This window comes from Notolabrus celidotus, chromosome 8, assembly GCF_009762535.1.
Source record: "Notolabrus celidotus isolate fNotCel1 chromosome 8, fNotCel1.pri, whole genome shotgun sequence".
NCBI classification, from domain to species: Eukaryota; Metazoa; Chordata; class Actinopteri; order Labriformes; family Labridae; genus Notolabrus; species Notolabrus celidotus.
Genome location: NC_048279.1, coordinates 19,285,404 through 19,307,078, shown reverse-complemented (window position 1 = coordinate 19,307,078; position 21,675 = coordinate 19,285,404). Strand labels below are relative to the sequence as shown.

Here is a 21,675-nt window from a genome sequence, read left to right as displayed (position 1 = left end):
ACATTTAAAGCTGGGGTTGGCAGTCTCGGAAAACTAGCATGAATTTGAATGTAGCATTTCCTCAGGACTCCGTCTCTCCCCTCCTCCCTCAGAGCTCCTCCAAAACGACGCCCCCCCGCTCACATGCACGAGCGCCGCTGACTTGCGACCATATGATCGTGACTGATTCAAAACCGGTCCTCACAATAACATTATCATAGTGAAAGTTAAAAACACAAACAAACATGGCTGCTGTTAGTACTGACAACTGTCATTCTAGCATTATCCAGTTGTAACGGTGACACGATATCAGGAGAAAAGTTATAACACATATAATACTGTAACAGCTCTACTGTTTGTTGAACGTGTTCAGTGTAGATCCTCTTAATTCCTACAGTGTTGACAGTCAGTGAAGGCATCAGGAGAGGTGTAGAGAGTGTGAACGGGAGAGAGGAGAGACAAGAGAAGTTCTTCATTCATTCAAACATTGATTGTTGCTTTGTTGGTTATCGTGATCACGGCCGACAGTGACCGGTTATTAAAGATCAACGTGTTCACGAATCGGCTCGTCATCCCTACAGCGTCCGGACAGACGCTACGAGACATATACATTTTCTGTAGGACTTACTGAAGTCATTAATTCTTCTGCTTGTCAGAGCCCCCGTGGTGAGAGTTTTTTAGACTCTGATCCGGACTACAGTCCTGAGCAAAACACTACATCGGGTCAGAGGGGACAGGCCCGAGGTCGAGCGAGAGGGGCAGTCAGTAGAGTCAGGGGAAGCAGCGGCAGGAGAAGGGGAAATGTACGCGCAGGAGGCGGGCAGAACGGCAGGACGGGATTTGAATGGTTTAAAATTTTGGGACCCAAAAAAGGCTGATTGGTTGGTGTTTTCCCAGGTTTACTCTGGCTGTAGATAGTGTCTTTTTTCACTCTTTTTTAAGAACACATTATGTATTGAATTCCACCAGGACATAAAAATCATTTTAACCAGTATAATAAAAAGTGTATCTAAATCTGATTACCGACCCCAGCTTTAACATTTAGATTTAAAATCTAACATTCAGATATATATTTAGCATTTATATTTATATTTAACATTTATATTTATTTTTAACATTTATATTTAACATTTATATTTATAATTAGCATTTAGATTTATATTTAACATTTAGATTTATATATAACATTTAGATTTATATTTAGCATTTAGATTTAGATTTAACATTTAGATTTAGATTTAACATTTAGATTTAGATTTAGCATTTGGATTTAACAATTATTTTTAACTGAATATATTTTTTTCACAACAAAATTAAATGTGAAGATCACAAATATTCCTCTAAATGTGATAAAAAAAGTGACATTTAAAAATTCATTCTACATTTTTATGACGTTTTGGAGCTAAATGTGGAGAAATGTTGCTGTTATTTTCGGTGTGCACAACTTTACAAACGGCACCCCATATCTGACAAGCTATAGTTCTCCGTTAGAAGTGTATCTATCTATGAAGGTCCCTCACCTAAGCACCGAGTGTGTTATGACTGAAAATAACCCGCACCAGCCACAATATGTTTAAATTCATTGGAAAGAAAGGGGATGACCTTGTTACTATAACTTTATTATGAGGGAACACACGCTAAAGGCTGGGAACACAGATTGATAGTGTAGGCAGGTGGTATTTAAAAGAAATTTTCATTTGTTTAGGATGTGATGGGCTACCGTTTGTTTAGTAGATATTTGTGCAAACTATCTACTTTGTGTCATGATTTTTTTTTCTTTGACCTTTTTAAGTCAGAATCAGCTTTATTGGCCAGGTATGCTTGAACACACAAGGAATTTGACTTGGTAAGCTGTGGTCTCTTTGTACAATAATAATAAAAAAAAAAAAAATAATAATAATAATAATAATAACATTAATAATACTAATAATAATAATATCAACTATAAACACAAAAGGACAACAAGTAGGCATTACTAATATGTACAGGCTAAAATAATCTGATAATAGTGCAGTGGTGAGTAGTGCAGAGGTAGTTTTACATTAAAAAATGTATATGTAGATGATAGTTGAATAATAAAATAAATGAAATATGTGGAGAATTGTTGCATTGTACATTAACATTTATATTTACAGAGAGTATTGATCTGACAGATATGACACTGTTATGGTTTAGTATTCATCAGAGTGACAGCTTACTTAAACTTACTGAGCTTGTTTCTTTTTCACTACTTTACTTATGACTCTGATTCTGGTTGTGAATTTACTTTGGTTGATGGTCAATATAGCATATACATGATATTCCTACGCTGTGTTATTGCTTCTTCTTAAGTAACATAGGCTACATTTTCAAATTCTGAATTTTTATCAATACATTTTGGCATTTTTTTTATAGTTGTTGTCTAGGCTGTTTTGTTATTAAATCTGCAATATTTTCAATTCAATTTTGCTTTATTGGCATGAACAAGGACATGTTATTGCCAAAGCACATAAATTCATACACATACATTACATATATATCCACAACACACTACATATATAATAAATATATACAATAAATCTGCAATAACTGTGTCGCCCAAAAGTTTGCTTATCTTGGAGCTCTATGTACATCTCTCAATTTAGAATTAACTTAAAATTAAGATGCTGGAAAACAATGTTATTTCCACATGTGAGCACCTGTTCTCGTTTTTTGACCTCCGGACAACATCTAGCCAACAGTCTAATATTTGCAAACGGCTCATCAAGAATACGCCACTTTGCCACAGTGTTCTTCTTTGCGCCAAATGCGTATTTCCACCAAGACACCTGTGCAAGTAATGCAACATGTGACGCATCTTGCGTAGGGACGGCTGAGAATACAGTCTGCCATCACCATCAACATAAGAAGGGCAACCAATGCCCATGCGCGCTCTGCAGAGGACGTTGTTATCCTCTTTTACCCATTCACGCAAACATTCCTTAATATCTAGGAGTGGATTTATCCTTCACACATCCTGCAGGTGAGTTCAGACTAGATGCGTCACCGACTGTTATTATTGTAACAATATAAACAAATGGAGGCTGAGCGGTCTGCTTGATTGATGTATGTTGTTTATCGGCTTGGAAACAAATTTGACACCTGCGTGGACTTAAGACAGCCCACGGGGCGTCGTGAATCAAAGAATGTTTATTTCTCCATGGGTGTACATAATATATGTTCACGCGCTGCAGAAACATCACCACAACAGTGTTTGAGCTCCCCCTTGTGTGGTATGGTGACTGATTATGACTGATGATAAATTGGTTGCCTAGCGGGTTTGTTTTCTGAGGAAGGTGGGGATGAATGACTATCTCTCGTGTGGATCTGTGTCCTGTGTTCGTGGATGAAACTATGTGGTTTGTCTCCACAGGAGAAGATGTCCTCCTCTGTCATGTTCACTGCCCTTTATGCCCTTCCTCTCGCTTTGGGTGAGTTCTTGAATATGATAGTGGTACCCCTTTAAATAATGCATCCTCTGGTTGCAATGCATATTAGTCAAAGGCCAGAATAGTAATTCATGTGACATTTGAAATACAAATTTAAAATAAAAATAAAAAAATAATTAAGGTTTGTTTATATCTGAATGTCCTATATTATTCTGTATGGTTAGATGATCTATTGCTCTTTCAAGGAAGTCAGAGGTAAGCCAGGTTTTCCCACCCCAAAGATAATAAAAAATTGCACTCTAGATTTGGGAGTAGGGAACCCCCCCCCCCCATTTATTATGAGTAGAGCAGCCAAGCAGGATAGGTACAGCTATAGTTAGTAGAAGTGTGACTAACCTAAAGGCAAATCATCTGGAGTGGTGGAGAAAATCAAGGCATTTTATAATCGGCATTAGAAGAGAGGATATACTTGAAAATAAAAGAGGTCTGAGAATTAGTCCTTGGGGGAATCCGTAGTGAAATTGAACAACGAAAGATTATGAGATAAGAGAAAGTTACAGAGGAAGTTCTTTTTTCCCAACATTGTTTTTATTGATTTTCAACAACTTTAGACATACATTTATAATTATTATTATTAAATTAATGTCTCACGGAGAGATACCGCAGGTCTTTTCTTCCTGCAGTGGTCAGACTCTATAACCAATAATATATATATATATATGTGTGTAAGATATGCTTATTTTTTACCTCTTTAATTTTAATTCCTAATAACTTTTTAATAATGGGTACTTTATAGGCTTTTGTTTGCTTTATATATTTCTTTTGCACTGTCTACTTTGTTACTGTGACACTTGAATTTCCCCGTTGTGGGACGAGTAAAGGACTATCTTATCTTATCTTATGAACATTCATACACATATCTTCACATATATGTGCATAAATACAATACAGAAAACACACACAAAAATCCAGGGTGCATTAAGAAAGGACATAGAGGACTAAGCACATATTACATACACACAAAAAACAGAGGAAGTTCTGATAAATAAATATAACCACAGCAGATTTTCAGCAGCTCCTGGGAAATTATGGAAGTTAGCAGGTTATTACTGTACAACTTATCAACTCTTTACCAATGTAGTTGTTAACTTCACAAGTGTATTAACATGGTTTCCTAAGTTAAAATACATCAGTTTGAGCCAAGCAAAGATCTTGATAACACTGATTGTAATCACATTAATTCTGCTCTCCCCACAGGTTGGGTCGTACTGGGTGAGTCAGTTCAGAATTTCATTACTTATCCCACACCTACAAAACATCCTCATGAAGAGGTAAACAACTTTTTTGCTGATTTCAACAGGTGAAAGAGAAGAAGGACAAAGGCTATGTGCGGGGAAGGAATTTCGTCTGCCTGTCTACTCTACATCCAGAATAGTGACTTTTACACCAAACTCAGAGGCAGAGAGACGCACCTTGCTGGAAAAAACCACGGTGAGTGGAGGTGTGAATCCCTGCTTGTGATTTTGGTAGTTTTCCGTGTGTACAGATTACCAAAACCTTTGACTATCCAACTGCAGGTGAGGGACCCACGGTTTGAGTGGACCAGAGATAAGATGTTGGTCCTGAAAGAAGTGACTCATGATGACCAGGGACTTTATTCTATCAAACTGTCGTCAGGATTCACCTACGAGACTGTTCGCTTGACTGTTTCAGGTGAGGAGAGTTCCTACTGTTTTTAAAATCCATCCCTGTGTTCTGCACAATGCACCTGCAGCTTTTATTGGCCAATAGGTAATGTGATAACACTCTGTTGCATGTATGGTGTCTTTTATAAAAGTTAGTAAAAGTATTTTAGCAAAGTATATATTTTTGTGATTTATTTAGCATTTTTTTTATTTTTGGAGTGATCTTTCAATCATTGTTGCAGTTGGAGCTTGTTTGAACTGCCTTATTTTTAGTTACATAGGTATTTTAGTCTAGAGGTTTCTAATTTAAGGGTCCAGGCCCTCCAAAGGGTTTCAAGATATTTTTGTCGTACTGTAATACTTGCTTGGATTACTTTCACTCCTAAAACCTCAAACAACCATCTAAGTGAAAACACACAATTGATTAAGAAAGGATATCTGCTCATTGTGTCTCTCTCTCCCACTTCAGAATGCATTAAATCTTACTACAGAAACTATGGAGAGAAATTTGAATACAGCATCCCTGAAAATGGCTCCTTACTGGAGTTTTTACCCCGTGGTGCTCCACCTGAGGCCATGCCTGTTGTGCTGTGGAACAAGACAGATCCTGTGACCAGCAATGTGGGCCGAGGACGGCTGCTCCGGGGCGGAAAGGTCTGGGTTGCTGAGAGAGTGACACAAGCGGACCAAGGCAACTACACTATCAGAGACGACAGGGGCAAAGCCATGTCCCGCAGCACCCTCACTGTGCGGGGTGAGCAGAAACAGAGATCATGAGGACAAGTTTTAGGAGGCTGACTGATGAATGTCTGTCACTTAAGGACCCTGTCAACTGTAACATTAATAAATATGTTTTTCTCTTCCACCTGACACCCTCATTTTTCCGTCGTCCTCCTCTCCTGTCCATGATCCTGCTGCTGCGGTTGCAGGGCACTCCTTCAATGTAACTTGTTTCCCCAAGGAGTCTCTAAACCTGCCCCTCTTTGTTCCTGTCCCTCATGCCCATCTCATTTTCACCCCCACCCGATATCCTGACGAATCCTCCCTGGGCCCCTTTGACCCAAAGCCTCCCCGAGGCCCTGTGCAGCTGATCCGTGAGGGCCACATAACAGACTACGACATCCGCTACAGGGGCCTCATCTCTCTGGGCAGAAACGGCAGCATCAATGAGGTCGTCATAGCGAGGCTGACCTCAAGGCATGATGGGATCTACGAAATCAGAGACGAGAATGGCAATTTGGTTTCCTCCACCTCGTTGCAGGTGATTGGTGAGTGTCCAAACATATTTTTGGTTTTTGTATTTGAATTTATTCTTTGTCCTCTAAGTTGTCATTCACTCTGGTCTCTGTGTCTCTGCTTTCTCTAGAAAAAGGAAGCAGATGGCGAGCTCTTCTCAAGTCTATCACTGTCCCTTCTGGCATGTTTGTGTCACTGGCTGGTTTCATCCTCTTCATGAAGAGATATCCAAGCTGTAGCCTCTCGCATTTCATCGCTGGGCTCAGGTCAAATCGCCCGCCAGCAAACAACCCCCCAAGGGTCAACATCCAGGTGAGGAAATCAGGAGAGCCTGATAAGTGGCCCTTAGCCCAACATATGTTAGCCCTAGTCCCAAACCTATAATATGAGAGTTACTGATACGTTATCAAAATTGATATTTTTAAATCTCAATTGAACATAACTTTAAGCTCCAAATGCCTAAGATTACCCAACGGACACAGTAATGTCTGTAAGGTTTGTTATTTCAGTGTATTTTGATAAGGTAAACATATTGTGCAGACCATGGGTTGTGTCATGCAATAACAAAACATTAAAAACCAAAAACTTTCTTTGAAGACAGATTGGTTTTCTGATTTAACTTCTGAAAATTGAAGAAAGTCAGTAAAAAAAAAAAGCTGCGCTCAACACAGCAGGGTTCTATGATTGGTGAGTGATGCACCAATCATATGGTGAGTGATGCAGACTGCAGCTGTATGTGATCCACTGGAATCTTCTGATTCAGAAAGGTTATGAAATGCTGTTGGTACAAAGTCCCACTTGTGACAACAAGTAGTTTTCTCGGTTCATGGACATGGGCTTGCAGTTTATACATCTCTACCACCAGGTAAATTTGAACCTCTCCTGCTCTCCCATTAGCACATACATTTATATACCTCTTTCCTTTGGTCTGCTGAGTCATGTTCTTCCTCTGTAAACTCTTGCTCATGAAGGTGTCCACTTTGTGTCCACAGTAAACAGCATTGTATTGTCACTAATTGAATCAGTTTTTTTTGGTTTAGTTCTTTCGAAGCCCACAATCCATCTATCTGATCAGTGTGCAGTAGTTGGAAGAACATGTGTTTGCCGCATCACCGAGACTAGTGATGGCAAAGTAAAGCACTGAAACAAATTCCAGTTATCTACACTTACGCTGACAATAGTGCTTTGGTTCAAGTTTGTCAAAATTAGCCAAATTACGTGTAAAGCTGACCTCATCTGAAGGGCTTGATAGCCCCGTTCTGTTTTACTTCTCAAACTGCTTTTTTCACAAAGGAGCTGAGCTGGGATCCTCAAGAACCTTGTACAACCCCACTTAAAACAAACTGAACTACCCCTTTAATGTAGCCAGGTGACCAAACAAGTTTTCAACCTTATTAAAAATATTTTCAAAATCGTGTAAAAAACAAAAACTGTGGGTACATCCATGAAAAGGATGTATGATATAAATGCCTAAAGCATACAAAGAAAGTAGTGAATTGGTTCCACCAGAACAACAAACAGTAGAAGAACGTTGTTCTAAAGCTAAATGAGGGATGACAAACAAATACATAGTACTTAAATGTGCTCCAGAGTTCTCATTGTTTCCTCCGTTTTATTCTCTAAGGCTGTGTTACAAAACCAAATTACTGCTGTGAATTTTATAAGTTGTGTGTGTGTTCGTCTCTGCAGGATTACAGCCAGCCGAGCCCTCAGCCCTCAGGCTTCTACGGTCCTTCCCAGCATCCTGGAACACCAAGAAAGTGGACCCCGAGAGCCAGTCCTGCTCACACGGTTCGGCGAATGAACTTAATCAAATAAGTTAGCAGATTTTGTCTCCTCTCTCAAAACTGTTAAAACAATGTGTGATGCTGTTTGTATTTCAAGGTTTACAGCCCTGTTGCGGGAGAAAGTCCACAATCTCAGAACCAGGAAGCAAACAGATTGACACCAAGGAGCTCCCCTTGTCATAACACAGCTACAGAGGTAAAACTGCTATTAAGCTGTGTGTTTGTGTCGCAGGTTAAAACAATTCTAAACTTGTGCTTTCTTATCTTGGTAGCAGGACACATCCAATGAGGAAGAGAGAAGGATTTCCTTTTCAGTGCCCGGAGCTTCAGACTGCCTCCACTCCTCTGAGGACTGTGCTCAATTCCAGATCAAAAAAGATGGAAACAAAGAAAGATGGAGCAAGTCACAGGAATACTTCTCCACACTGCCCCTAGACACAGACACATCTGAATCTTGCAGTGTTTACACTTCTGAGAAACTGAACTTCTTATAAAAAGAAGAAATGGAGACGAACCAAGAAAAAAAGACAGATAAGAAGATGAGAAACTACAAAGACGATTCTCCGGTTGGATGACATTGATATGGAAAAGGAAGACCTTGCTTGTGCCTTTTGCATCTTGGCCTAGATTTACTGGTTTGGTACCAATATTGCATGCCATCTTAGCATTTGCCTTTCTGTCTCATGTTACATCATTCTTGACACTGCTGACGGTGCTCCTGAAATTTCCTGCTGTTTCCTACCTCCAGACCCTCAGGACCAATATTATATCTGCACTGTATTTACTGAGTATGTGTACGTTGGTGTGAATAATGTGATCTCTAGGGCTACATAGAAATCCGAGTTATCATACAGACATGTGCAAAAGGGAATTTTTACTGTACAGTTACAGAGTTGTATTTCTCCATCCACCATGACAACCATTCCTCACTGAAACAATGCTTGGTTATAACGTCTATGTTTGTACTGCAGTTTCATGAGTTTTGCAAAGAAACAGTGAATTATCCCCTCAAGCTAATCCTAGTACTAGAACCAGTTATATAAAGTGTTACATATTCCACCAAATACTGCAATAGCCTATTATTCACTGAACTTTGTGTACAGGATGATAGGATGACGACCAACTATTCTAGTGAAAAAAAGAGGTTCAACTGCTTCTTGTGATATTTTTGGATTAGCAATATGTGTTTGTTCTAATAATAAAATGTATCTTTAACACAAACATGGCAGACTATCTTCTTTCCCAAGGCACTGTATACCTGGCTTTCTCTAACATCTTTATCTGTGTTGTGTGATCTTTGATAAATATTCTTTTACATTATGCTGAGGAAAGTTGACAGCTTGCCATCTTAACTTCATTGCAAACTGTGCTTACTTCTTCATAAAGCACTCGAGAACCTGTAAAAAATATATTTATATGATTTTAGAGGTTGCAGACTACTCACAGAGGATACAACAACACCAAGAAGAATTCTGCCTGCCTCAGAAACAACTACAGGATTAAGGAATTCAAACTCACTTGAGGACCCTGCATCAAATCAGATGTGGATTGACGACGAATGGAAAGAGCTTCTCAACTTGTGTTCTGTTCTTATAAAACAAGTTCTGTGACCTAAACATATGAGAACAGACTGATAACCCCCAAAAAGAGTCTGGAATGTATCATGACATTATTTTATTTTTCTCCTCTTTTGGCCATGTTCATCTTTATATACTATTAACCATAGATTATTAAATCAAATAATACATAGGCTGTATACTTTTTTTAATCTGTTTTTTGAATGAAAGCTAGTATTAAAGAATCTAATGACTTACTTTTACCCACTGTCCTTTTCTAAAGCACAGTGTGTGCTCAAAAACTGTCAACTTTAATTTTAGATGAAAAAAAAAAGATGAGAAAGCTTGTTTGAACATTTTTTAAAGCTGTATAAGAATTCAGGATACAAAACTGAGGCAAACAAGCCTGCGCTCTCTATTCTTTTCTTCTTGATAATGGGTGTTGTCAAGGGAAACACAAAAAAATAGTAGTCAAAATCAGAACCAGAATCAGAATCAGAAATACTTTATTTATCCTGTGGTGGGATATATTTTCTCTTTTATAATTGTTTTTCTTAGTGTTTCATTGCAATATGAAAAATTTGCTCAGGGATAATGAACATTTTGTTATATATAAAATTATGTAAAATCTAAAATTGAATCATCCTCTTTGTGATTACAAAGCAGTTTGTTCACATTACATGATCTATCTTTGAAAAAAACAGCTGTTGTATTTTTCACCATGATGAGTTTCATAGTTGGCCGAATATTTGACTCTTTAAGCCCTGAAACCTGCTGCCAACACACCAAACACACAGGTTACCCAGTCACCTGACACAGTGTGTAATGTTTACTGCAGAGTAACAGATAGATTATAATAATGAAGAAGGTAAAGTTGATTATTTTGGACCCCTCAGCTCCAGCATGAACAGTTTGCTTGCTGGACAGTGTTGTATGCAGGGGTGTAGTGCTAGTGTTGGTAGTTAGTGGATCAACTTATAGTGCTCTCAAAAGTCTTTATGAATCTCAACCTGATTATGCAAACAGCAAGTAATCTATTTTCTCACTTTGAGAAAAAAAGTGCTGTTCAGGTGCGCTCCGTCAGCACTATGATTGTATGTTACCCCCAGAGGACAAATCTGAAATAGAAGTTACTTTTATTGAAAAAATGCAGTTAATGTCTTCTCTGTAATTTTTTCACTTTGCAAAGTCATTCCACGGGCTGGATTGGAACCTCTGGCGAGCCGGGTTTTGCCCGCGGGCCACATGTTTGACTCCCAGAATTAAAGAATTAAAGGACTTGTGTCGCAGCAGGATGCAGAAAAACTCGTCCATGCATTTATCTTTAGCAGACTAGACTACTGTAACGGGGTCTTTACAGGACTCCCTAAAAAGTCCATCAGACGGCGGCAGCTCATACAGAATGCTGCTGCTCGAGTCCTAACAAGGACCAAAAAAGTAGACCACATCACTCCAGTTCTTAGATCCCTACACTGGCTTCCTGTCTGTCAGAGAATAGACTTTAAAATCCTGCTGATGGTTTATAAAGCACTGAATGGTTTAGGCCCAAAATACATTGCTGATCTGCTACTACTTTATGAACCACCTCGACCTCTGAGGTCATCAGGTACTGGTCTGCTTTCAGTCCCGAGAGTCAGAACGAAACATGGTGAAGCAGCGTTTAGTCATTATGCACCACATATCTGGAACAAACTCCCTGAAAGCTGTAGGTCTGCTCCAACTCTCACCTCTTTTAAATCAAAGACTAAGACTTTTTTATTTGCCACTGCCTTCCTATCTTAGCTAATTTTAACTCACTTTAAATTAAAATTTTAAAGCTGCTGTGAGGAACTTTTCTTTTGTATCGATTCTGGCGCCCCCTTGTGGACAAAGTGATACCTCTTATCGCTTGTCCTATACATACAAAAGTAGTGTTTTCAACAGAAACCTCATCCTGTTGTCTTTTAACAGTCAACTTTAACAGGCAATGTGATTATTTGCCATGAAAACAGTCAAATAAAGGCTGTTTCTGAAGTGAGATGTCCATCATCTGGTCTAACACCTACACCCTCAGGGTGGTTTCAGGCATTAAAAATGTCAACAGAGAAGGTGTCAGTGTTGCTGCTGATGGTCTTGCATGCTATTGAAGGTCATAAAGAGGCATCAGCATCATTTTCAGTCTGTTTCTCAGCAAGTTCAAAACTCCTCACAGTGTAATTTTAATATATTTCTAATTTTCCTTTTCTTTTCTGTTTTATTATATTTTTCATTTTAATTCTGCTCTTTTATGCCTGTCTGAATGTTTCCAATGCTTTTAATGTTTTAATGTAAAGCACATTGAGTTGCCCTCGTGTATGGAATGCGCTATACAAATAAAGCTGCCTTGCCTTGCATTAACTGATCAGAGCAGTAGTGTACCTCCGCCGACAGTAGTTGGCAGTAGAGTGCCAGTTGAGCTTGATAGAGCCGAGCCCGGAATGAAAGCGTAGAAGAAGAAGAAGCCCGTTTGTAGCGGCAATGAAAGGACAGCGTGCCTCTTCTAATCTAAAGCAAACATAAGTAAAGTGTCCATCTGTGAATCTAACTATCAATACAGTACACCACTAAGTTTAGTTCATCTCCAGCAGAGACTCACTAGACTGCAGCGGGAAGATGTCCTTGTTTTGTGCAAGTAAGTGAAGTTGACTTCATTCATATGGCGGAGGCTAATGCTACTAGCTCATGTAGCTAACGTTAGCGGCCATGCAGTGCCGCCTTCTACACACGACACTCCATCGTCTGTCTACAGGGTTATTCTGTTGTTGGTATCATGGAGGTTCATGTTGTTTGTATTTTACTCAGTTTCCAACGAGGTGCCGGAGCACCCGTGCGTCTCTCCGGTGTCCAACCAGGTGTTTGAGCGAAGGCTGATCGAGAAGTACATCGCAGAGAATGGGACGGACCCGATGAACGGACAGCCCCTGTCTGAGGAGCAGCTCGTAGATATAAAAGGTAAAGGAGGAACACCTCTTCTTATTATGGGAGTTTGGTAGGAGTTACATCTACCAAATGTAGATGCAATCGTATTCAGTAACCCTGCAATAAGCACTCATATGATGGTTGTAGTGTTAATTCAGTTAAAGGCACTATGAGGAGTTTTTCACCAGCTGAGAAACAGACTGAAACCAACACTGATGCCTCTTTATGACCTTCAAAAGCAAACAAAACCATAAACAACAACGCTGATACCTTCTCTGTTGTAATTTTTAATGCCTTAAACCACTCAGAGGGGGTCGGTGTCAGACCACATGATTGACATTTGGCTTTAGAAACATCCTTTTTCATCTGTTTTCATGGCAAATAATCACATTGAGTGATACATCTGTCTGTTAAAAGACAGCAGGGTGAGGTTTTTGTTGAAAATACTACGTTTGCATGTACAGAACAAGAGATAAGAGGTATCACTTTGTCCACCATGGGGCGCCAAAATTGATATAAATCAAAAGTTCCTCACAGCAGCTTTAAGTTACACCTCCTTAAAAACTTCACGATTAAAGGGATGTTTTGTAAAAACTACTCGTTTAACTTTCGCTGGATATAATGGGAGGCAGGCAAAATTGATCAGTGCTGTATTCGTACTTTTAACCTGGATTGAAACAGTAATAGCTAAAGAAAGTAATACAACTGACGCCATTTTCATCACTGTGCAAACACTATGCACATTGTTGCTATCATTAAATCATCTAATAATGTATAGGTGTATTTCACCATCTTTAAGATAACTACTCCATCCTCCCACGTGATGCTAGAATGTATTTATTTTTTCTTTTAGAAAATTCTGTTCATTCATTTTTCTTCATTCTTAATCGGACCAACAGTTTACAAAACACCATAGAGTACAAAAACAAAGAACAAAACCATGCCATGACAAGGAGAGTTGCACCCACAATCTTCAATGTAACATACACATCTTCCCCTTACACCTTACTCACACATCAACAGGTGGCTGACATTTGAATACAGATGAAGTACGAGTATCAATAAGTTACATATTGTATTGACTGGACTCTAGATAGGCCATCCAGGGGTCCCAGGTCTTGTGAAACAGCTGTGGGCTACCTCTGATGGAATAGGTTATTTTCTCCAAAGGAGAACAGGAATTGACCTCATTAATCCATTGAATAATGTTTGGAGGATCTACATGATTCCACTTAGACGTTATACATTTCTTGGCAGCTGTAATGGATAGGCTCACAAAACCCTTTAAGCTTTGGGAGGGGAGCTTCAAGTCGGTCAAGTCCCCTAGCATTACTATCACAGGTGACAAGGAAATATTCTGCAATAATACTTTCTCAAGAATGTTCTCAATTCCCAGCCACCACTGTCTTAACTTATTGCAGGACCACACTGTATGTATTAGCATACCAATTTCCAGTTTACATCGAAGGCAGAGAGGGGATACATAGAATGCATATTTTGTATGAAGGCATCAAATACACCCAACTGAAAAGCTAACAAGTGAAAGCTGCCATCTTAGCGTAGAAAATATTCACTTTCAAGATATTTCCCCACTATATATGTACTTATTATGAATACTTACATGACACTGCTTGTTCCTAAGCATGAGCAACTTTTCTCTCTTTTAGTGTCCCATCCCATTAGGCCAAAGGCTCCATCAGCAACAAGCATTCCTGCCATTCTCAAGTCTCTTCAAGATGAGTGGGTAAGTGTTGTTTACAGTGAGGATTTTGTGGAAGTGAAATACACAACAAAACACACTTAAAGTTGCATGCGACTTTTGCCACCATCACCCTTTAAAAGATAAAGATGTTGGTGGTGGTAAAGCGTAGGTGTAACAGAATTAGGGCTGTCAACGAATATTCTAAATTCGAATATATATTCAAATATTTAAAAGAAACGGAGATTCGATTGTGAACATTAATATTCGACTGTGGAAAAAGTGGGTGCACTGCATTACGGGACAGGTCACAGGAGTCACACATTCACAGCGTGAAGCAGATGGCAGAGAGAAATCTTTCCGTCCCCAGATCCTCAGTGGGCTCTGAACGCGTCTTTTCGTCCGCTAGGAATATTGTGAATAAAAAGAGATCTGCACTGGCCTCTTCACATGTGGACTGTCTTGTGTTTTTGGCAAATAACCTGTCAGGCTTAAGACCTTACATTGACAGTGGACTAAAAGAGCCCGACAATCAGTGACACTGGGATAAAATGCAGTTTTCCTCTCTTTTTTTATACAAGCGCCAAGAATGTAAGTGGACTACTTTTTCGTTTTTACTTTAACTTCAATTAATGTTATTAATATTTGCTTCAATCACTGAATGAAGCCTGCCTATATTAGGGACAAGAGTCGGGACCTTTAATTGCTCACACAAGTCTTGCTCAGCACTCACTCAGCGCACAGAGAGAAGGGGGGCGAGCGAGCGAGAGGTCTACGGTCTTAAAAGTGTAACGGTATAGGCCATTAGGTCATTTACTTGTTTTGTAATGTGTAGGTATGTTTTAGGCATGTTAAATATGAAATCAAAATACCTATACAAGTAGTTATGTCTGCTTGTATTAGTTTGTCCACCTGTTATTGACATAATGCGCAAATGTAGATATTCGAATGGTTCAAACCTATGTTGTTTTTTTTGAGGGAATATTCAAACGTCATTTTGGAGCAATTTTGACAGCCCTAAACAGAATATAACTTTATTTTAAATGGAAAAAGTATTTGTTTTAGAGAGTTGATCATTGCAAAAGGGCCTGTAATGGTGAAGTGTTGCTTACTTTGTTTTGTTCTTGGAAGATATCTGTTCAATTGTAAAGGAGGTTTCCTCACGTAGTTGTCATCTTTTCTTCTGCTCCAGGACGCTGTTATGCTTCATAGTTTCACTCTGCGGCAGCAGCTGCAGACTACTCGCCAAGAACTGTCACATGCCCTCTACCAACATGATGCCGCTTGCAGAGTCATTGCTCGACTTACAAAAGAGGTCACTGCTGCGAGAGAAGGTGAGTTAACAGCAGTTTGTGTCTGCTATTGCAGGGCACAAGTCCAGTTGTAAAGCACACTAAACAGTTTTATATGATCATCAGCTCGCTGCAGAGTCTCTTATAAGACAACACAAGTGCATCTTGTGAGGTCATGTTTTTATTTTGGGGTCTGTTTCTCCTCTACAGCTCTTGCTACGCTCAAACCCCAAGCTGGATTGGTTGCCCCTCAGGCAGTCCCGGCTTCCCAGCCTGCTGCAGCCGTGAGTGACAGACTGTTGATTAAAGTTGACAAGATACTGCCAAGAATTGCCCATCATAAACCTTTTAACAATACTCTATCCAACATTTGCTGTGTTTGCTTCTGTGTCTCAGGGTGCTGGCGGAGAACCTATGGAGATCAGTGAACAGGTTGGAATGACCCCAGAGATTATCCAGAAGGTAAGATTTTGTGCTTTTCCTTCATTGTTATCTTTATTTGGCTTTGTTTACAGTTTTTACTTTAATATTGAGATGTTTCAAAGCTGTTTCTGTTTCCTGTTTGCAGCTCCAAGACAAAGCTACTATCCTCACCACAGAAAGAAAGAAGGTATTATTTCCCCCTTTTATCAGCTACATTAAGTGCATTTCTGCTGTAATATTTTTATGTTGTTTAAACATTTGTTCAGTTGTTGTTGTCTTATGCTATGTAATGCCATATTTAACCGCCCCTGTCCCTTTTCAGAGAGGAAAAACTGTCCCAGAGGAGCTGGTTAGAGCTGAGGATCTCAGCAAATACCGCCAAGTGGCTTCACATGCTGTAATTATACATTTCTGTCTATCTGAGTAAAATTGTTCATCTAATATCACATGGTTTGAACAATATGAAGTTTGTAGAGTACACATTTTCACGGTGGTCTCTCTTTGTTGCCTCCAGGGTCTTCATAGTGCCAGTGTTCCTGGTATCCTGGCTCTGGATCTGTGTCCCTCAGACACCAGCAAAGTTCTCACTGGTATATTGATTCTACCCAAGGCGTAGCTCATTTTTCAGTTTCTAAAAGGTTTCATGAGCCGCATTAAAATGTACTTGACGTTGACTCTTTTTTTTTTTTGTGCAACAGGTGGAGCTGACAAGAATGTGGTGGTGTTTGACAAGAACGAGGAACAAATTGTGGCAACACTCAAGGGTCACACCAAAAAAGTCACATCTGTCATTTACCATCCATCCCAGGTAAGCTTTGTTTTTAGAAATAAACCAGCCAGTCTCTCTTTAGTAAATAAACTCTTTTACTCTCCAGACAAAGAAAGGTGTGTGAAAATGTCAGACAGCTGTTATGAGTGATCTGTTATTCATATTTTTTCTTCACTCTCTTTTCACTTGCTTTCCTCTCCAGTCCGTGGTCTTCTCTGCATCTCCAGACAACACCATCCGTGTTTGGTCTGTCACCGGGGGCAACTGTGTGCAGGTGGTTCGTGCCCATGAGGGAGGTGTCACTGGACTCTCCCTTCATGCTACTGGGGACTACCTACTCAGTTCCTCTGAGGATCAAGTACGTGAGCAGGATGAAAAACACAGGCAGACCTTGGGCTTTATTTCAAGCGGATAGTTCACATTAGTTTTTAGTGGGGTTGCATGAGTTACCTGTCTGAGTGTATTACCCTGGGGGGATCAGAGCAGATACGTCTCCAAAAAGAGCGTACACTTTCAATTAGAAGGCAAACTGATGTGGTAGAGTTGACCTCATCTGCAGGGGTTGGTGGCTTTGCTTCTCTTCTTGTTCTTTAGCCACGTTTTCAACAAAGGGTCTGAGCTGATCAGTATCTCCTGTGTGTAATACAGACAGTTACCTCATACAAAACCACTTAAAAAGGTCCCTCTAACACTAAAATACATGCAATTTTCTCTGAGTTATTGAGCCACTACAAGAACTTCTTCCAACTTTGTTATTCACCTCTCTGCAGTACTGGGCCTTCTCTGATATCCAGACTGGAAGAGTCCTTACCAAAGTCACTGATGAAAGTGCAGGCTGTGGTGAGTGTCTATGTAAACATGTGTCTTTTACAGTGTGAAGAACCCTCCTCTCCTTTTTCTGGTGTTAATGTGTTTTTGCTCCATGCAGCTCTCACTTGTGCTCAGTTCCATCCTGATGGTCTCATTTTTGGAACTGGTACGGCTGATTCTCAAATCAAGATCTGGGATCTGAAGGAGCGCACCAATGTGGCCAACTTCCCAGGCCACTCTGGCCCTGTCACCTCCATTGCTTTCTCTGAGAACGGATACTACCTGGCCACAGGTAAAGGATACTAACAGCACTTTTACGCACAGTTGCTGCCTACCTGTCCTCTAGGAGTGGAGTACCTGCAGTACAACGGTTCTAAGGACTTTTGGGAATACCAAAAGACACCAGACACTAGCCTACAGCTTCTTTAAATACTCCAAGCACCTTCAGCTCTTTTTTTTCACCAAATAAACCTAATATTGTATATTTATGTGACTATATTTTAAATGTGGTGACATACTTGGCTGCTTTTGTGCTCCAGGTGCCCAAGATAGCTCTCTGAAACTGTGGGATCTGAGGAAACTGAAGAACTTCAAGACCATCACTCTGGACAACAACTATGAGGTAAGAAAATGAGTTACTTTCTCTTACAAAAGGAGTAGTTGACTGTTTTGGGAAGTAATTTTGTTCCTCAAAGTTCGATGATAAGATTAGTAATGTTTTCACTGATACACACCAAATTATAGGCCAGAACCAACAAACAGTTAGCTTCATGGAGCAGACACACTGATAGCTATTTGTTGACTGGTTACAGTCACATCATGAAGTCTTACTGTCAAGAGAGAGACTCCTAAAATCTGCAACTCTTTCAAACTTAAACTTTGTGCATTTAAATATCTGTTAGTGTGAGGATTAAACAAACAAGATTTAAAAAATATCACACTGAGGTGCTGAGAAGTGACTGCATAGAACAGGGGCTAGCTTTTCTCCACTGTTCTTTTTTCATGCAAAACTAACAACCCTCTTGATAAAGCCTCATGTACACAGACATGAGGAGGTGTTTATCAATACGCCAGCAAATAAACACACCATGTGACATCACTGTTTAAATTTCTTAAAGCTTTAGTCTATTATATCTTTATGGAACACAATTGTGCTTGACCAGCATATTAAGTTGATTCTCCTAAAGCATGTCATCAGACATAATTGCAATACCAACCATTGGGGGAACACTCACCTTTTGACACTTTGAATCCCTTTTTCTTTAACAGGTGAAGTCCCTTGTGTTTGATCAGAGTGGTACCTACCTAGCTGTAGGAGGATCTGACATCCGTGTCTACATTTGTAAGCAGTGGTCTGAGGTCCTCAACTTTACAGGTGAGGCGAGGGGGTCATACTACTTATATCTCTTTCCACTGTGAAGTGTGAATTTCATAAGATGTCGACTCCTGGAAGTAGCTCATCTATTAAGTTGCTTTTTCTCTCTGATTGCAGACCATTCAGGATTGGTGACCGGTGTGGCCTTTGGAGAGAACGCTCAGTTCCTGTCCTCAGCAGGGATGGACAGAAGTCTCAAATTTTATAGTTTGTAGGAAAGGGTAAATCTAGTGTGAAGACAGGAAGATAAAGAGGATGATTGATAGTGGCTACCCTATGTCTGAACACTTGCTCTGTGTGAGAGTAACTTGTCCCCAAAAAGAAGAGAAAAAAAATCACTGCTAACTTTTCTTCATTAGTGTGTCTGTCCTTTTCCAGAAAAAAGATCCCATTGAACCGTCTGCTTTATAAAAACCACAGCTGCATGATAAGAATATCGTGTTTGTTGGCATTGTTTGTCTAAAGTGTAAATGATGTGAAATAACAAACAAAAGCCAGTCCAATGCTATGGTCAGATTTTCCAGCAAATACAACTATATTGTAGTATTTTCTCTAAGGTGTGTGGGGGTCTCAAGTTGAAATAAAGCTCCATAGTGGTGGTGTACGCCATAGAGAGCTGTAAGTGGTATGGCCATAATCAGCTTTGCTTCTTAATGTAGATCAGTCACATTACAGATTCCTTAGTTTAAGATGGTGGTAACAGTACAATATAGTTAAAACAGGTGTGAGGTTTTTGTTCCTCTGTGAAAAATATTCTTGTTTTACCCCCCCCCCCCCCTAATTTCATTTCCTGTTTCATTTGTTCCATTTGAGGTTTTTTGTTTCTTTATTCAATTGTATATTTCTCATACTTGCTATTTTATCCTTTGCAACTCTGCCCTTTTACAATAAAAAATCTTTTGTATTTCAATTGGTTGTTCTCCTACTGTATGATTTACGTATGCCCTCTTTAAAATAATTCCACCAAATAATTCTGTATGGAACTTTATAGGATGTGTGGTAAATCACTGTACTGTTGTGCAATTTGACAAAATAAGTATTCATAAGGGGAAGCAGCTATTTTTAGACATTCAATTCAACACTACTTTTTAGAGAAAAGAGAAACCTTATTCTAACTAGTTCAAAGAAGCTCTCCTCTCCTTTGGTTCTTCCACATATCACATACGAGTAAATAAATACTTGGGGGGCTCATCAGATGCAAAAGATTAGGAGCTAATTTTGTTAGGGTTTAAAAATATTTTCACATTATGGATTAAGGAAGTATTTAACAACCTGAAACTTCAGGGGATTAGATGCACAGTAAAGGGCTCTTCTGAGAGGTTTCATAAGATGTGGGACCCTTTCCTGGATCATGCAAAGACAATTATCTTCCTGGTTATTCCCCAATGAAACCTTACTTTGTTCTGCTCAGTTCTTGACCCGGCCCGTGTCCTGTTGTATTCCTTCAACCCTGATTGTTCGAACATGAGACGACTCGCTCACTGTCACATATAAGGTTTGACCAAGCCGACTTATCTCCTCTTCACTTATTGTTTTATTTTATTAACACCTTTTTTTTGTTGAGTTCTTCTTCTTATTATTACCATAGTATGTTGTATATGTGTGTATGTGTATAGGTATGAATGTATTTGTATACATATATATTCAAGATTCAAGAAAGCTTTATTGCCAAGTGAGCTTGCACACAAAAGGAATTTGACGTGGTGAATGGAACACTGGTACTTAACAAGACAGTAAGGACAATAAATATATAAACCTAAACATAAATCCAAAAATTGTAAATAAAAATAAAAATACTATCTGTAAAAATAAAGATATGGAAGTACTTTTAAAGACATGAAATAAGTTAAATTAGCCTAAGCCAGAGTGCACATGTGGTAGATGAATATAATAATAAAATATGTTATGGGATAAATTACAATATTGCACATGGTTATGAGGTATTGCACCGGAAATCAAGGATATATCAGGAGTCTGTAGTGTTTTACAGTATTTTACATTATTATTATTATTGTTATTATTATTATTGTTATTATTGTTATTGTTATTTTTTTTATGATAAGTGTCATGATATGATATGTCATGATATGATATGTCATTATGTGTTCCCAGTGGCGGAGCCAGGGAGTGGCCAGGGGTGGCCATGGCCACCTCTGAAAACTGATTGGCCATGGCTGTGGCCACCCTGAAATTCTGAAACATGATTGGCTATTTACCATGTCAGAGGCATTACTCATTATCAAATCAGCTATTGTGTTTCAGCAAGCAGCAGAGACAGTAGTTTCTGTGAATTTGAATATTATTTTTGTTGATGCTTTGACTTTGCACAATCATCTTCATTTTGAGTCCTTAAAGAGTTCAGTTCAGCAGATTTAAATGTTTACACTCTGTCAAGTTACATTTTTAATGTTAACGTTAGAAATCTACAAAAATGTAACATTTGTTAAATTATTTTATAAAAAGAAGTTAAAGTACATGTGATTATTGGAGATCACCCTCCTAGGTTTGGGGTAAGCCCCTAATGTTTTCCACGCCTGGGCAACACTTCAACAGTCAGTGCCCCAGTTTGGCCACCAAAGTCAAAACTGTGTTGCTCCACCACTGTGTGTTCTTGCACATGACAATATGACATTGTCAATTACAAGGTTTTACAATGTTACAATGTAACAATGTCATTTAGCAGAAGCTTTTATCCAAAGTGACGTACATACGAGAACAAG

The 21,675-nt window shown here is 39.2% G+C and overlaps 2 protein-coding genes across 3 annotated transcripts; both read left to right on the top strand.

The window, feature by feature from the left end:
* Nucleotides 1-2,848: 2,848 nt before the first annotated feature.
* On the top strand, nt 2,849-9,315 carry LOC117817903. 2 transcript variants are annotated; one of them, XM_034690698.1, is made up of 11 exons: nt 2,849-2,980; nt 3,371-3,428; nt 4,644-4,658; nt 4,747-4,877; nt 4,964-5,099; nt 5,541-5,825; nt 6,001-6,339; nt 6,438-6,619; nt 7,997-8,098; nt 8,192-8,290; nt 8,370-9,315. In XM_034690698.1, exons 2-11 carry the CDS (start codon nt 3,377-3,379, stop codon nt 8,586-8,588), a joined length of 1,560 nt encoding a protein of 519 aa, XP_034546589.1. In that variant the 5' UTR covers nt 2,849-2,980; nt 3,371-3,376; the 3' UTR covers nt 8,589-9,315. The 2 variants fall into 2 exon arrangements, with proteins under 2 accessions (XP_034546589.1, XP_034546588.1); XM_034690697.1 differs by having other exon boundaries at nt 8,367-9,315.
* Nucleotides 9,316-12,069: 2,754 nt separating this feature from the next.
* On the top strand, nt 12,070-19,731 carry prpf19 (pre-mRNA processing factor 19). Its single transcript, XM_034689872.1, has 16 exons — nt 12,070-12,300; nt 12,471-12,620; nt 14,255-14,331; nt 15,479-15,620; nt 15,789-15,862; nt 15,975-16,040; nt 16,147-16,188; nt 16,324-16,398; nt 16,516-16,591; nt 16,700-16,809; nt 16,973-17,128; nt 17,541-17,610; nt 17,699-17,872; nt 18,120-18,202; nt 18,850-18,955; nt 19,073-19,731. Exons 1-16 carry the CDS (start codon nt 12,282-12,284, stop codon nt 19,168-19,170), a joined length of 1,518 nt encoding a protein of 505 aa, XP_034545763.1. The 5' UTR covers nt 12,070-12,281; the 3' UTR covers nt 19,171-19,731.
* Nucleotides 19,732-21,675: the final 1,944 nt, after the last annotated feature.

What these genes read in the sequence shown, in the direction of transcription:
- LOC117817903 (XM_034690697.1), top strand. Translation starts at nt 3,377, where the DNA reads ATGTCCTCCTCTGTCATGTTCACTGCCCTTTATGCCCTTCCTCTCGCT. An exon ending in CCTTGCTGGAAAAAACCACG is followed by an intron (nt 4,878 to 4,963) that starts GTGAGTGGAGGT and finishes ATCCAACTGCAG; the next exon opens with GTGAGGGACCCACGGTTTGA. An exon ending in CACCTCGTTGCAGGTGATTG is followed by an intron (nt 6,340 to 6,437) that starts GTGAGTGTCCAA and finishes TGCTTTCTCTAG; the next exon opens with AAAAAGGAAGCAGATGGCGA.
- prpf19 (XM_034689872.1), top strand. An exon ending in GCAGCTCGTAGATATAAAAG is followed by an intron (nt 12,621 to 14,254) that starts GTAAAGGAGGAA and finishes TCTCTCTTTTAG; the next exon opens with TGTCCCATCCCATTAGGCCA. An exon ending in TCAGTTCCTCTGAGGATCAA is followed by an intron (nt 17,129 to 17,540) that starts GTACGTGAGCAG and finishes ACCTCTCTGCAG; the next exon opens with TACTGGGCCTTCTCTGATAT.